Genomic DNA, 16,642 nt, shown 5'->3' with positions numbered 1-16,642 from the left:
AAAACTATAGTATGAATGTTTAATGTTGGGGAAAAAAATGACTTTTTAAAAATGTTTGGAAATATATTTGCATCACCCGACAAGAAATGTTTCAGAAACATTTGGCACAAGTTTGTAACATTAATCATATTTTATTTAACAAAAGTGCTGAACAAAGAAGTGGCAGTAACGACAAAATAGGTGAAAACCTTTAGCTTACTGTTGGCAGACAGTGATCTAACTAAAAATGTAGTCTGAACGTTTTTCTACATTTTAAAAATAGTAATCAGAATCAAACTATCAGGTATGATTAACAAATTTTGAAAAATGTATGGGTTTTTTTTTTCACAAAAATGATTGGTGCAAACTCAGAACATGCAGAAGTGCTGAGATGAACTCTCAGATGAGCTCTCAGTCAAAGAGCTCATCAAGGATGCTGGCCGAGGTGTGACGCGTTGATGGCTGGAGGGGGAAAAAAAAATAAGTTAGGAGATGCAGATTCTCATTTCCAAGCAAACAATATTCCACACACTCTGCAAAGAATCCAATCCTGTGTCCAAGTCATAATAATTTTAGGTTTAGCACAGCTCTGTCTGGAAAGAGCTCTGCAGATCTGATTTCTGTTGGCTGAAGTTGTTTTTTTAATTCTAATTTTTAGGAGAAGTGGCACAGGCATCTGACAATGCTCTTCATTTGTTTAGACCCAAGAGCTGAAAGCACCTCAAATCTTGTGCACTTACAATAATATTGCTCACCGCCACTTCCACTCTTCCTCTGCATCAGTTAATATAAGGGCTTTTCTTTAGCAGAAAGCTTTACTCTTTGTTCACACTGCAGCTTGAAAAGATGTGCTGCTTCTTTTTGGTTTCCAGGCAACCAGCGTCACTGAGTCTGGATGAAATTTTGAGGTGCATGCCCTTTTCTCTACCTCTACGCAAACTAAAGCAGGAAAAACAAGTTGCCGTAATATGGTGCTAGAAGAAGAGTTCAAAACCCTCAAAAATATTCTACATCATGATTCTAAGCATTAGAAAGAGATGCAGACCCTCCTGAAAAACAGTACTTTAATCTGTGTTGTAATAAGTTTGAAGGCAGCAACATGGCGTTTAGCTCAAGCCGACCATCTTCCATTCTATTTACATATTCTTAAAATGCAGCAACACCAGCCCTGTTTACTATACTGTAGTCAAACTCTGGTTCATTTGGGGAGGTGTGAAAGCATATTCAAACTCTGATGTGAACCAAAAAAAAAGCAAAAAAAACAAAAAACAAAATATGGACCGCTTAAAAACCACGGTGGTGTAGTTTGAATGCGAATGTAAGAAGCAATCTACAGTGCACAGCATTCTGGGTAAATACAATCAAAACAAATGCGTGAATCTACTGCTAGAGGAAGAAATGACTTTTGGCCTTTTACCAAAAACAAAAGAGAAATCTTAAAACTGCCAAAATTTGACGCCACTTTTGAAGGATTTGGTTCGTTTGACACAAGGCGATGTGAAAGCAAACCACACCAGCTAAAAATGTAGCAAATGTTAGTTATGGACTCCAATTTAACCGAGTGCACCTGACTTCAGGCGCGAAAAGACCCTTAGAGATACACATAAAAACAAAAGTTTGACTTATTTACAAAACATTGATTCTTTTACCAGTGTAAATTCAGATCCTTTGTCACTTTCATAATCTTCTATCTCAGGCTCCTCTTCTCCTGAAATGTCGCTCCCAGCCCTTTTTGAAATGTCATCCTCAATCAGTGAAAGCCTGGGTAACAATAAGGGGAGTCATTATTTTTCCATGGCTACAAACAGAATTTTCAAAAATAAACAAACGTCAGCCTTACAAATTGAGGTGAGAATCCAGATCTTCTTGCTGTGTAGACGTCTGCACAGAAGAAGCTTTCCCACGTTTGGTTGGCTTTACCTTTCGCATGTTGGACCTGTAGGAGCAACAAAAAAAACTAGAATTTGTAATCTAATTTCTATATTCCATACAGCTTGGTTTATTTCAATATCCACTTTCCTTTTTGCCTGGAAACATTATTATTAAATTAGAAAGGAGTGCAGACTGGCCTGCTGATGGTCGGGAAAAAGCCTGGTAGTCATTTACTGAAACCAAATTGCTGCTTTTGGCAGACGTCCAACTGTAACTCCCAGCAGCCTGACACAGACGTGGTGAACGGTGCAGATGTTGTGATAATAAAATCCAACTCACCCGCAGGAGAACTCATCCTCTGATTCCAGCTCAGTCAGGATGCTCCCACTGTCTGACACTGTGGCCTTGGGCTTCTTGGCAGCCGTCCGTTTGGTTCTCTGTTTCAGGACGGTCGAAGTGAGGGCCGGAGTGTGAAGGTGGCTCTGGATGCTGCTGCTCTCCAACAGTGAACCTCTGGCAGTGCTAGATGCTGAACCTGGACAAGACAAACAAGTAAAAGAATCTACCAACAAGCAATTTATGACTACTTTTTTACAAAACGCTTGCTCTTTAAATACTACTGTTAGAAAAATAAGTCAGTGTCACCCTGAGCTGTTATCCTTTTGCGTTTGGTCACAGGTGTGTCAAGGGAGGAGTCGGCTTTGCCTCCCTCATCTGGATCTTTGTACTTGGAGGTGCGAGACTGCAAAGAACGGCGATACAGTTCAACTGACGGCCAGGAGAGGGCAGCACTGGGACACTCAGATTTCAGAAACTGGGCTCTGGGAGGGAATGAAAGAGTGACAGGATTCAAGGACAAAGACTGGAAGACTCTTTGTTGAATGTCTGATGTGATTTTGGTAAGAATGCAGATGGAAGAGAAACAAGAGGAGCAGTAAATCTAAAACCGATACCAGTGGAGGTATCCCTGAAACGCTGGAGTTAAGGTGAGAAAAAAAAGAGATTTATTTTGTTATTGACTTATAAGCAGACATTTCAGCTTTACCTATCCTGACTAGTGAAAAGCTGGTAAAACAAAAACAACAAAAGAATTTTCTTTTAAGTGGATGCATCATTCCTGACAACTACCAGGTCACTTTGAAAACATCACTCTTTGGTGTGGAAGTTGTTACTCAAGGAAAACTCAGACTCAGGGTTTCATGACATTTAGCCTTTTTAAAACAATAAAACCTTGTTTTACAACACACGCTGTCTCACACACACTGCATAAATTCACCTGTTGTTCCTAATATAATTAACTGTTCTCAGCAGGAAGGCTGTATAAAACAAAACGTTTTTGAAAAGTGAGCTGATTCAGCTCAGGCAAAATTTCAAATTGCTAAAACTCCCAATTAACAGCACAGAATGAAACGCAGACAGATTTTGTTAGATGTGAGAGTAATGAAGTTTGTATGAATGCAGATGAGTTGTCCCTTGGGGTCCTCACAGCTGGACGCAGTCCTGTGGAAGCAACTTGAAGCTGAACTCGCTGAGGATTTCTAGGAACGCCACGTTTGGACACTCCTCCCCTTCCTGCGGCACACGAAATGCAAAACGGATCCCGTCCCTGACGAGAAAAACATTTTAGAGATTATTGCACAAACTAATAAGCAACTCTATAAAAAAATACTCCTCAGGATACCATACAAAATATTCAAGTTAACATGTTGCAATTTGCTAAAGCTAAGAGAAATAGTGTGTGTCGGAGAAATGTGTTACTAACAAGTGCAGGGCCACCAGTTGTTTGCGGGAACGATGCAGATCGACGCCAAAGCTCATGGCCAGCTTTCGAGCCAACTCTCTAATCTCGGTGAAATCCTGCTGGTCGTGGCCGTCCGTAAGCATCTCGGAGAACAGCTGAGCACACACAATCATGACTTCACATAAACATGCTCTATAGTGAAACCTTTAATGTGTCTGCAGGAATACACAGACACGGAGCACCGGCTTTCAGTTCGGCTGGATACCAAGTGTGATTCAAAAAAATGGCTGTAATTCTACTAAACAAGAGGTTTGAATTTTGTTTTGAAGAGACTTAATTATTTCTCCTGAGGAACAAGTTGGATTAGGAGATGTTGACAATTTTTGGATTATTATAGTTAATTATCCATTTACTCTATTGTAAAAGCACACATGGACCTCTAACAATAATGCTAGCTGGTTTAGTCACACTAATTGCTAATTATGATGGTACATTAATAATCTTCTGTTTGAAACAATAGTGACATTCTGTTTTGCTGCAGAGCTGTGTAACAGACTGCTCTCTCTCACTCTGTGTGAAGTTGCTTCTCCTAATAAAAAATATTCCAACCTATTACAAAATAAAAGCTTTACTCACACTCCTGTACAATTACAGTAACCAAATAAAATATTTAACAATTCACATAAGCGTGAAATAAGAGCTTTTTCCTCTCAAATATTACACCTGATACCTGTTATTTATTCTGAAACAATAAAAAAAATTTAAAAAACATTGGTGAACTAAAATGCTTCTTATATACGAAATGTGCAACAATTATTTTTTTACCAGTATAAATACCTCTGACCCATAACCTGGAAGATTTTACTGTATTTATAGATTATCCATGTTGCAGAGAAAAATCATCTAAATAATGTAAAATCATTATTTTATTTAGCAATAAACAACATCTTAAAAAAAAGTTAATTTACAGTCTATAGAGAAGGTGCAAAAAAAATAAAAATTTGAACTGTTATTTATAGCCTATCAAGAGGATTCAAAATAGTCTGAAAATCAGTTAAGGCAGGTCAGAGCTTTATGAAAATGGTGACTGGAAACCTGCCTCTAAACATCTGGTGCATCTAAACTCACATTTCTACTACATTTTTATACATTAAGGTATTAGATATTGATCTGCAAAGAAAAGAGATTTTCTGTAATAGAAACAATGCTATATGTTCAGTATCAACTGAACATTTAGTTTCCTAAATGGACACAAAAAGTACAGTGTGCACATCTTTCATCATACACAATCTTTGTTTGACTTTTTTCTTTCTTTACATCTGCTGCTACACACTCCCACCCTATTTAGCAGTGAAATGAGGTGCACACCTGCTGCAGGCTGAGGCACACGATCTTGGCGCTCTGTATGGGGTTGATGAGCTTGCTCTTGCTCACCGTCTCCTTTATGATGTCACCAAAGTTTTTGAAATACTGTAAGAAACCAGATATCACAAAATGTCAATGCACTTTAATTGTAAGTGTCTGACGGTACAAATAATCCACTCCGTTCACGTCATGGTTGCTTGTTTTAGCCGCTGTTTTCCATGACTCATCTTCTGCACCTCGCTTGTTCCAAAACAAATTTTATCACCTTCCTCCACTTTCCACACATCCTCTTCAATATTAATTAGTTTTAGTAGGCTTTCCAAATCTAGCTAATTCATCCAAGAATGATTCAGGACTAAGAAGGCAAAGCATTCAGCCGAGCTGAGCACAAATAATAAAGATTATTACTCCACCTTGCTGTAGTGCTTGAAGACATTGGTGGCAGCAGACAGGTCCAGGACGCCGTAGAGGACCAGCTTACAGTAGCCACCCAGCTGGTTGCGTTTCTTCTGAAGAAGAACCACCTTCTTTTCCAAATCTTCATCTAAAAAATACGAGAGCAAGGGTTGGACAAAATTTTAAAATAAGGCATATCACATGAGATCATGTGAGGCTATTTTTCTGATTAGAGGATTCAGATGCTTATAAAGCAGAAGCAAACAGTATTCCACACTAGAATCTGCTGGAGTTGGAAGGAATATGATTAAACATTCTCAGAAAGGAAACATGAAAAAGTGAAAAATGTGCAAAGGCTGATCTGAGAAAATAGTCTTCTTTTTCACTAAAACTGCTGCTGGAACCGTCACAGGTCCGAGCTGGCACTGTGATACGAGTTGGTATAAAAGTACCATCGAGTTCGATATTTTCGCTGTCGTTGAAGACGTAGTCCAGGAGAAAAGACGCCAACTCAGCGCGCAGAGAGTCGGACGGCAGGTGAACCAGCTCTCGGAGGACAGGCTCACCGCGGACAGAAACTGCTCCATACAGCAGCAGCAGGTCACACAGCAGCTCAAATGCCTAAGAATGGGAAGATAAACAGAAAATTGACTTTAACAGGTTTTAGTTTTACCAAGTAAAATTCAAGACCCACAAACACTCTAATATCAGTAGATCGGAATTGGCCGTTAATTTAGATTTAAATGGTCAGCTGATTCTGATTCAATAGTCAATACCTTTTATTGGCAATTTCTATTAAAGTTGAAGTGTTTTAACTTTATTTTCTGGCTGTGCAGTCAGCACAAAGAATGATGTTCATTTTCATCAAGCTTTTACCTGATCCCTTATCTCAGTCTGGTCCAGAGACAAACAAGTCTGGCAGATTCTGCAAAACAAGCGCACCCTTTTCCTAAGAAGCTTTAAGTCACCCTGGGAAAAAAGTTGAGAAATAGAGGTATAACAACAGAGAGAAAGACTGTAATTATAAAACATTTTAGTTAACCAGAGAAATAATTGCTAAACATAAATGTCTCCGTCATTGGACTCTCTATCTTCAGCGTTAGTCAAGTCAAAGTAGGAGGCGGTAATTCAAAGATATTTGCTTGTGAGTAACAATTAACAAATGATTGATGTATTTTTGAGGAAGTATTTCAAGTGAGAAAAACTTGCATATTTGAATAATATCTGAAAATGTTAGCTTGGACAATTAACTAAGGTGAATAATATTGAATGCTTTTGTCTTTAACAAGAGCGATAGGATGTGGAGATCAGAGATGAATTATGCAATAATGAATGAATTAATGCATAGTCAGGGTATATAAAATGATTTTGTGATTTCAGACTTAAAGATTTTTTTTGAATGATTTGCTTGCTGGTAAACTATCTGGTGAATTGTTTGACACATAATGGCTCTAAAAACAGCCAAGATCTCCACTAATAGACTGATAAACTGGCTGAGACGCAATCTGCACCATGTTATTTGGCTTAAATTAATGCAGATGCTGTTGGAATAAAGGCTGCTTGTTAAAGGGAAAATGCTAGACTTAAATCAAAGTAAGTTTCATTTAAAAACAGAAACAAATCACCTCAGCTGGATTCAGGTTGACTACATTCAATTTTGCCCACATGAGGTGAAAAGCTGCACACTTCAGAGCCGCCACCAAGAGCTGAAATCACACAAACAAGTCAAAAATAACTTCTTTGGATATTTGTTTAAATAATAATAAAAAAGACTTCCTGCAATTCCTTCAGACTTGAAAGAACATGTCTCAAATGGAACACAGAGGAAAAAAACAATAGTCAACTTTATAATTATTCTAGCTAAATCCGATTGTAGGGCTTTGAAGCTCTGACATTCATGCCATATCTGACATTTCATTACCCTGCTCTCGCTCATCCTTCTCATGAGGTAAAATCCTAATCAAGCTGAACAACCTTTATATTATCACATAAAATGTTGCTTTAAACCTCAGTGTCAAAATCCAAGGATTCTATCCTGTTTTTCAGCAACTCCATGCAAGAATCAAGCAGCTCCCATCTAGTCGGGTCCTTGGCACTAAAAACACACAAAGCTTGGAGTCAAACACATCTCTAATGAAAAGCATCGTCAGTACAAAGCTTATCTATTATACGAGCTCACCTGCACAAGGCAGCAATCCTTTTCAAGGCTGAAGCTGCATTGTATACTCCATCCTCATCTGCTGCACCCTAAGTAATAAAACACAGCGACTGAAAGGCTGAAAGAGGAAATAAGAGCCAGTCTGCTCTTCTTAATTATCTTCACTTTTCAAAACATACAGGTGCTTACAAAGCTGTATCTCATGGTATGCGGGCTTCTCAGAGAGATTTTCGAACCTGCAGTAAGTCGCTCAGGTAGGAGTTGAAGCATTCGGTCAGCTCGTCCATCAGCTGACTGAAGACCAGGTGTGCACGGGAGGAGAAGGTGTGGCTCTCTGAGCAGAGGGTGCTGACCAGCAAGGCGCAGGCCTGCAGCACAGCAGCATCTGTATGCTTCTTCATGATGGTGCAAATCTGGGACAGCAGCAGGTCCAGATGCTGAGAGAAACAAGGATGGATCAAGAAAATTAAACATTCATTTCTATGGCTTCACAAATCTGGTGAGGCCATTTATGACCTCTTTCTTACCTTTTCAAGCCACTGAGTGCTGCTGTACATGTCCAGATCAAAGTAAAGAGGAGCTCTGAGGAGAAGGCTCACCTTCTCTGCATCAGCTGAGTACTACAGGCAGATTGAAGTTTTACATTGAAGCAGTGTTCTATTACGGTACATAAAAATAAAGTATCATAAATGTGTTCAGCTGTGCACCTTGGAAAGCAGCTGTGGGAGTACAGGGATGAAATGTGTGGTAATGCGAGTCCTGTCTTGTTCCTGAATCTTCTTCAACTTTGTGCTCAGGATCTAATATGTGTCAAAAAAGTTCAGAGGATACCAATGTAACCACAATTTTTGTTTGTTTGACAAAATCAGTAAACGCAGTGTGGAAAACATCTGCAATTTTCGTTAGCTTCAAAACTAGATTGTGAAAGCAAAATAATAAAGCTATTGCAAACATTTATTCACACCTTTTTGCCCTGACTTCTCCCAATTGGTGGCGTTGCCTCTGCTGCCTGTCTGATGGCACATATCATGATCTCCAGGAGCGCCCCCTCCTCCTCATACATCAGACCTGGCAACAAGAAGGCAAAGACAAAGAGATGACCTCCCGGAACAGACATTGTTATCAGCAACTATAAAAAAAGAATGTCAAATCAAAGTAGAAATAATGCATGGAGTTAAATACCGTTTGGACATACAGCTTGAGTCACTCACACCCTTAACACTCCTCACCAGAATCCTGCAGCAGTAAAGCCGTCATGGTGTCCCAGTCTCTAAGCTCAGAGCCGGCCACAGTCCACAGACTGTCCACCAGGTACGCACCATGCTCATGGAACTGTTGCATAAACAATTCAGATGAAACCACTTCAATCTTTTAAAATACAACATTGTGACTTCAATTACAAAAATAAGAAAATATGGGATCTATGAGGGGAAAAAAGGAACTGAAAAACCATCATGAGAACATCAGTTCAAGAGAAGCAAGAGATCACAAAAACAAAATGGCTACCTCACTCTGGATGTAGAAGGAGATGAGTATTTGAAAAAACGCTGCATTGTTGCTTTTATCATCATCATCCTGGCTTTGATTAGTAACCACACGTTTCAGCCTGTCACACATAAAGAAACTAGTAAATTGTATTTACTCAGAGGAAAATAAAGTTCTTATCCATAGATGAACTGCTTAAAAAAGGAACTACTTTCAATGCTAATATTGTGGATCAGCAGGAGTTAATGATTCCTACCACATCGAACATACTTGTGGCAGAGGAAGGCTCCGGCTGCAGACGCCAGACCTCGGTGTGAAGCGTAAACCAGGGGGTAGATGTGGCCGGACTCCTCCTCCATCAAGTCGTCTTCTGTGCTGCTGCAAGTGTCAAAATAAACGGCCAACGCAGTCAATTCCAAACCCTATGATTAATGAGTCAAAAGAAATGCCATTCAAAATGTACAATGTAAGATATTACATTTTTCCCCAAATTGTAAGTAGTCTGTTTTTAATGCACAAATAAATATACATTAATTTTTCTTTTTTTTAAATATCCAACTCTACTCAGTTGCTTATTTCTTGGATTGTATTACACAATTTCAGTTTTTTATATTATAATTTTGCCTTACTGTACATTAATGTATTTTTTTTGCATATTTTATACTTTTATCTCTGTGTGACTCAAACACCTGTCACTTCACTGATATTACACCTGAATTTCCTCACTGTGCAACAATAAAGGCTATTTCTATTCTATTCTACTTTTGTGAGGGACTGTACATAAAATAAAAGCAACAACTATAAACCTAAAAGGTGCTTATCTTTATCATTACTGAGATAATGTATCACACATTTTTATAAATGGCTTGAAATCTTACTATGACTGCTAAGAGTTTTGTTTTTAAGACAACATTATTTAGCCATCACTCTTATATGCACTTGCAAAGCTCTGATTGTGTAGTTCCTGGACAAAGACATCAGATTCTGATAACAGATTCTTTAGTTGTTATGGATTATGAAGTGGGATGTGGGGGGAACTTGGCTTGCCTCCAAAATCAGATGAAAAAAAAAAACAAAAACAAAAAAAAAAACTACAGGCAGCAAATGTGAAATTTCTATTAGCCCTCTGTAAAAAGCTGATCATTGTAATTTTTATTGAAGATCAGAATTAAAACTCTAAACAATTTAAATGACGACGACATTTTTTTTTTTTTTACAAATCTACTAAAAATATTCCTGAATTACATCAACAAAGGAACCCTCAGAAACAGAGAAAGCCCTCACTGTTGGATCATCAGCAACAGATTGACCACTTCCACTGCCACGTCTGGGTCTTTGTCCAGCACCATGCTGAGAATCCTTTCCTGAGCACACAGAAATTCAGTTTTGCACCGCAATACACACACACGCACACAGAGATAAATGTACAATCGTGCCAGCAGTCAAACAAACTGATAAATAATATGCATAAATGCACCCACACACACACGCATGCTTACTTGCTGATTAGGATGTAAGCCATGACAGAAAAAAGACCATTTATCTGCAGCAGCACATGTGGCTTAAGAGGGTTTTCATGTATTTGAGAAGGGCTTATTATCTATGGGTAATTGGCGGCAATTAACACAACCAGACACAAGCCCAGACAAAAGATGGGACCATACCAACAAACAGAAGTGGTGCAAAGACAAAAAATAATGGATAGGCATTAAAAAACAGAGAGAAGGCACCAAAAAATGGGTGGAGAAACACAGACAGGCAACAAAGTAGAGACAAAACAAAAAGCGCAAACAATAGATGGGAGACAGATGTTGAGCAAAGAAGCAGACAGAAAAGACAGATGCAGACTGGGGGGGGGGGAGAACAGGGAAAAAAAAACAGGCATTAAATGAGGCGCGAGTCCAATCCAGAGGGATGGCTCACTTTAAATCTGTTGGTGAAAAGCTCCAGGCGGCCAATGAACTCCTTCTCCTGGTACAGACCCTGCAGGGCACGCACACACTGCAGACGCACTGGACTTTGCTGCAGGAAAATAGAAAACAAAAGTACAGTGACATGCTTTTCTGCATCCTACGCAGACACTCAGGGAAGCCTGTTCTGAAAGAATGTTTCTCTTTTTATACATGATTCTCATGAAATAGGCTAAAAAGGAAATCTTGATGAGTAGATGAAACACTGCCAAAGAAAACTCCAAGGAAAACTAACTGCAGAGTGGATAGAGATTACTTTGAAACAAAGAACAAAGAACCAGATTTGTGTCGTCTCTGCTTATCTAAGGTCAAAAGTTGAACAAAATATTTTTTATTTCTACTGCTTTTTGGCCAGTAGGGAGTTCCAGACAGACATCTTCAATGCATCTAAAATGCTTCTGGAGCGAAGAGAAAACCACATTCCACCTTCTGTTTCATCAAATCTGTGTTTACCTTGTCATGCAACGTCCATCCTAAATATTTCAAGCATCTGTCATTGAGGAAGTTATCAGGATCCATTTTCAGCCAAAGTCCCAACTCCTCAATACACGTCGCACGAATGTCTGCCAGTCGGTCGCGGTAGCGGTGCACAAAGACGCCACGGAAGATGGCGTTCATCATGAATGAGAGTTCTTCTCGGTTCTCCTGCAGCTACATCAAAAACATAAAACATAGATAAGAACAATGACAAAGAAAAAGTGAAAAAGATGAACGTGTTGTTGCCATAGATTATCATTTCAACAAATCTGAGTTGTTTTAATAGGGGGAAAAATGTTTGAAAAAGTTTTAACACAAATACTATAAAGACAATTACCTTTAATCATTATTTATCTTTAAGATATGAATTTCAAGCTAGATCATCATGACATTTTACAGCAAGATTACAATCACAATGTTATCACATTTTTCTCTACATTAAAAGTCCTCAACAGTTGATATTGACAATTTGATATCTAGTTTTGTCTTTTATTCATGTTTGAAATAAAGAAAAAATCCTAACAGATTTCCTTCTTGATTCGCTCCTCTAAAACGTTTTATTTATTTATACCACTTGAGCTCTTTAATGATATTAAAATGAATGTTAAATATTCAAAGCTTTTAGAAAAGCAAACAGATTATGGTCTAATTTGATGACATGACTCCAGTTTTGCAGTTAAACAGTATTTCTGAACACATTTTTATCGGTTTATGTAATTTTTAAGCTTCTGTGAAGAACAATGGAAAGAGCACTCAGGTCAATTTTATTTCGCTACATAGAAGCTGAGTTTATTAAGCAGATAAGTCTGTGCAACGGCACAGAATATTAACCATATCAGAACCTTTGTTCTGTAGTAAATCATTACTGATTTCAAAGTCTTCACAATCTAACAATGTCACCTTCTACAGCTAAGTCAGTGTTAGAGTGTTTTACCTCTCTGATGGCGGTCTTCAGTTCCTCCAGTCGGGTGGACTCTGGGTCACGTGGACTCTTGCTGTTCTCGATGTCGCATCGCCGCTGTGTAGTCTGCAGCTGAACCGACACAGCCATAGCCACGTCCACCAATCCCGTCATCAGCTTCATGGCTAAAACAAACCACAGAAAAATTAGATCTAAAAATCTAAAATCTGAAAAATATTCACACATCTTGAAGTCATTCACATTTTGACAACTTGAAGACAAATCAAATTAAAGGGCATTATATGAAATTAGACCAAATTAGGTATAGGCTACTTCTAATTAAACTTCACTATAATCTGCTACTTTGTTAATGTAAAAATGTTTAGTGACATGTAAGGCATTGTATAAGAATTCAAAACAGTAGGAATCAGGTGAGGTGCCACTTTTTTTATTTTTATTTTTTTTACCTGTGATGTACTGGTGTGCTTACCTAGTAAGGTACTGGTGTGTCTGAAGGCTCTGACCTGGGAGTCAGACAAACCGGTGAGCAGAGCCAGCAGGGAAGGGAAGAGAAACTCGTCGTAAACCAGACTATTGCGACACGAGTGGACCAGGACCCGAACAAACTCGCACAGACCGGCTTTGAAACGTTTAAACTGAGGACCAGGGGTGATCAGTGGGTAGTTCACAGAATCCTGGCCAAAGACGAGAAAAAACCACAAACCAATCAGCTGCAGACAAACGTCTAATATTCTGCAATCTGTTTTGTATATTAATATGGAGCCTGTGGTTTATTCTGCTAATGACAAAAACAGTGATGATTAACTAATTAATGAGTTCATTTATCAACATTAAGATTGTAATTAGCTTTTTCAAACACGCTGTGCGCCATCTTTTGGATCACAACCTCATGGGACAGAGAGATCACTAGATTTCTGAATCTAATTCCAGCTTCAATTAAACAGACAAGGCAGAAAAAGATTCACTTGCAAAGATGTATAAACAGTTTTACCGTTGATATTTAGCCAAACTCTAACTCATAAACCGAACATTTGTTTTCCTTCTTACCTCATTGAACTCCTTTGTTAGTGTGCTGATAATTTCAGCATTTTCCATACTTTCATACATCTCTCTGCTCACCACACCTGAGCAAAAAGGTCTACATTAGAATCTAAATAAAATCCATGACTAGAAGATACATTTTAGAACATTCATTTTCATGTTCCCTTGGCTTAAATCTAATCTTGTCAACGTTACAGAAATCAATACCACAGATGACAACCTGAGCTGCAAATGGAGAAAAAAAATCTCTATAACTTTGACCCCCCAAAATAGAATCTAGCATCTCCCTGGCCTCCCATTTAACCTCTGACCTTTGCATCCGCAAGACTGAACAATGAAGTTGATGAGCACCAGAAAGCCTTCCTCTCGGATCTGTTTGTAGCTGCACAACCACTCCTCCACCACTGTCTTTGGATCGACAGGAAGCCGCACACACATCAAATGAGACAGAATTAATTTACAATAACAGCATAGATTTCAGATTCATTCACTCAGTATCATTTTTTACTCAACTGTAACTTTGTACATATATGCATCAAACTATTTACTTGGGTTGTATGCAGATTTAGTTCCTTTCTTTTTGTTATGTGGATCTAACCTGTTAGTCTTTACTCAGAACAGACAATAGCAGAACAATAGTGGGGATGGTCAGTGTTGTCAATCATTGACTCTGTGACCCAACGAGATTCTCCCTCCCTCTTTGCTTATAAAAGGCAATTCTTTAAGGCCACATCAGTCAGCCACTGAAAGCACATAATCACCTCTCTTTTTGTCAGCTTGTTTCACTTTTCATTATACATGTCTCCTTTAGCACCGCCCTCCCTTCATGTTGAAGTCCGTATCATTACCTTCCCCCTCCTCCGTGAGCTTTTTGCTTCCTCACAACCTCGCACTCACCACCATGGCACTCTTTCCAGAGCACACAGCATCATAGATATCTTTCGCACTGATCCCCTGGCTCTCCTCGCTCATCACACGCTCAGAGGACAGCTTTCTGGATGTCCCTTGGGACGATGATGGCTGCTGCTGGGAGGGGTCAGGAGGGTCCGGGATGGGGCTGCTACTGGTACTGGATGTCAGTCTCAATGCAGCAGTACGCCTGGGTCTCTTTGGTGGCTTTACATGAAAGAGAATTATTTAGGAATATGTTGTGAACTGGGAGCAACTGTGTCCTATTCTAGGCATCTACAACAGCAGGAGTCCACAGTTTTGACCTTTAATAACAACTGAAAATGATAGATCTATTGGGTAAATTAAAAATACCAAAATTGAAACAGGAAACCTAAACAATTTTCACAATGAGAAAAGTCCTTACTTTTTCTCCATTTTAAATTTATTATTATCATCGCTTTGTTCTTTTCTTAGACAGTTTTTAAATAGAAAAGAACATAAGGCAGGCATATTTTTATTGGTTGGATCTTGAATACAAAACCTGCAAACAACCCAGATTGTAAGAAAATGAAGAGTTTGGTGGTAAATAATAATGGATTAATGGGTGAACAGAAAAAGGAAGTATAAATATGTTTCCATTCTCTAATTTTACTTTTCCAGACCTGGAAAATACTATTAAATCCCTAATTCACTTTTCCAGACAGGACAGAAACCATTTCCCTGATAAACATAATGAGAAATTAATTACTACAAAACAAAAATATTTACCTGGGGTGCCGGAAGTGACTGTTTACTTCTCTTTCTGGCTTTTGTCTGAGATTCATAGATACTACCAGATTCTGAGGAAAGATCCAACTCTTCAAGACTAACAAGAAAGACAGAATTAAGGAAAATCTCAACAAGAATTAAACACAATTAGGAATCCTATTAAAATAATCACATTTATTGAATTTATATTCTAGAATAGAATATTTGAAGCAAAGGCTCGGGTAACATTACCTGTCGAAAGCGGAGCTTCCAGTTTCCATTTTAGCTGAAAGAGAACGCGGCAGATTTTGAATTGACTGGTTAGCGTATTTTTTAATATAATAAAACGGGAAACTGATCGTAGATAACAAAATCAGTAAATCTCTGACGTAAAATGTTTTTTAAAAATACATACTGTATAAGTTAATTCTTTAAGACCTCAAATATCCAACGATATGTATATATATTTTACAACTAGCCAGAGAAAATCCAGCTCAATAGCGGAGCTAATTGCTAACAGAAGTATCGGTAAATGATGCTTTGAAAATGGATAAGACACATTACTAACCACTACGCGGACAGCTACCAAAAATCCATAAGTACACACGACGTAAAAGTGAATAAGTTACAAAAATATATTTAGTTAAACAATACCTTACTCTTAGATAACTTTTTTTCTTCTCGCTACTATGCTGGCAAGAAACTTCGCCGCGAACAGATTCTCTTTGCCAATTGGCCAGCGCTTTTTTTTTATCCTCGAGCCTGATTGGCCTGTCTGAAATGTCAGTTATTAGTTACAGGTAGTGTGCAGTAAAAGTCTAGTTTAGTACAGACTCCCGTTACTGTCTGTTAAACAAGGAATTTGTAGGAAACTCGGATATATCACGTGTCTTTGCAACTTGGTAGCTTCTGTCCTTATATTCCCTATGGGCTCTTTGTTTAATAATTTGGATTGTGAAATTCTGTTCAGTTTGGTGTTCAGATGCTGTGAATCCTCTCCTCTCTCAATTTCCATTGTTCTGAAGTCATATTAGTGTCGAATAAAGTACGCTGAAAGCTTCCGGTTTTAATTTCAAAATAAATCACCTGCATTTACATTAAATTCGTATAAAATTAAACTGAAACCGGTTCTAAATAGGACGTCTATTGTTCATTTTTGCTTGCTACATGCTATGCAGCAATGAATATGTAAAGCTACAGAAATAATATGTTGTGTCAAACTGTAGCAGACAGTTGCTTTATTTTAGCTCTGCTCAAATTACCAGTGTCTTGCAAAATAATACCCACATTATGCTTTAACTTTCACATTTTGTCAAGGTACAACCAATAACATTGTGTGTGCATTTCATTGGGATTTGATCTTTCTTACCAACATGCACAAAATATGAAAACTGTGGTTTGCATAGCTATCAGCCAACTTTACTAAGAAACCCCTGAATACAATCCATCAAACCCAAATGCCTGCATGTCATTTAATAAGTACACTGAGTCCATGTTCATGTACTTTAATCTCAGTATTAATGAATCTATTCTGCACATTAAACAGAGAGGCAGCAGGTCCATGGATGCACTAGAGTTGATTTTCCTCAACAAGAATA

The 16,642-nt window shown here is 38.3% G+C and overlaps 1 protein-coding gene across 3 annotated transcripts; it reads right to left on the bottom strand.

The window, feature by feature from the left end:
• Nucleotides 1–117: 117 nt before the first annotated feature.
• LOC122837200 (cohesin subunit SA-1) lies at nt 118–15,803 on the bottom strand. 3 transcript variants are annotated; one of them, XM_044127369.1, is made up of 32 exons: nt 15,699–15,803; nt 15,297–15,330; nt 15,066–15,162; nt 14,304–14,522; nt 13,718–13,814; nt 13,413–13,489; nt 12,835–13,039; nt 12,378–12,529; nt 11,420–11,617; nt 10,920–11,018; nt 10,281–10,360; nt 9,267–9,374; nt 9,018–9,117; nt 8,741–8,843; nt 8,476–8,579; nt 8,219–8,311; nt 8,039–8,131; nt 7,748–7,948; nt 7,533–7,600; nt 7,361–7,448; nt 6,979–7,059; nt 6,230–6,322; nt 5,806–5,974; nt 5,371–5,501; nt 4,961–5,062; nt 3,614–3,747; nt 3,338–3,457; nt 2,497–2,672; nt 2,191–2,386; nt 1,820–1,915; nt 1,629–1,740; nt 118–441 (listed from the first exon to the last, which is right to left on the bottom strand). In XM_044127369.1, exons 2-32 carry the CDS (start codon nt 15,323–15,325, stop codon nt 391–393), a joined length of 3,672 nt encoding a protein of 1,223 aa, XP_043983304.1. In that variant the 5' UTR covers nt 15,326–15,330; nt 15,699–15,803; the 3' UTR covers nt 118–390. The 3 variants fall into 3 exon arrangements, with proteins under 3 accessions (XP_043983304.1, XP_043983303.1, XP_043983305.1); XM_044127368.1 differs by having other exon boundaries at nt 153–441; nt 15,704–15,792; XM_044127370.1 differs by lacking the exon at nt 15,699–15,803 and adding an exon at nt 15,613–15,631 and having other exon boundaries at nt 153–441.
• Nucleotides 15,804–16,642: the final 839 nt, after the last annotated feature.

This window comes from Gambusia affinis, linkage group LG09 (genome assembly GCF_019740435.1).
Source record: "Gambusia affinis linkage group LG09, SWU_Gaff_1.0, whole genome shotgun sequence".
Classification (NCBI taxonomy): domain Eukaryota; kingdom Metazoa; phylum Chordata; class Actinopteri; order Cyprinodontiformes; family Poeciliidae; genus Gambusia; species Gambusia affinis.
The sequence above is the reverse complement of the archived record's forward strand: the minus strand, read 5'-3'. Positions and strand labels throughout refer to the sequence as shown.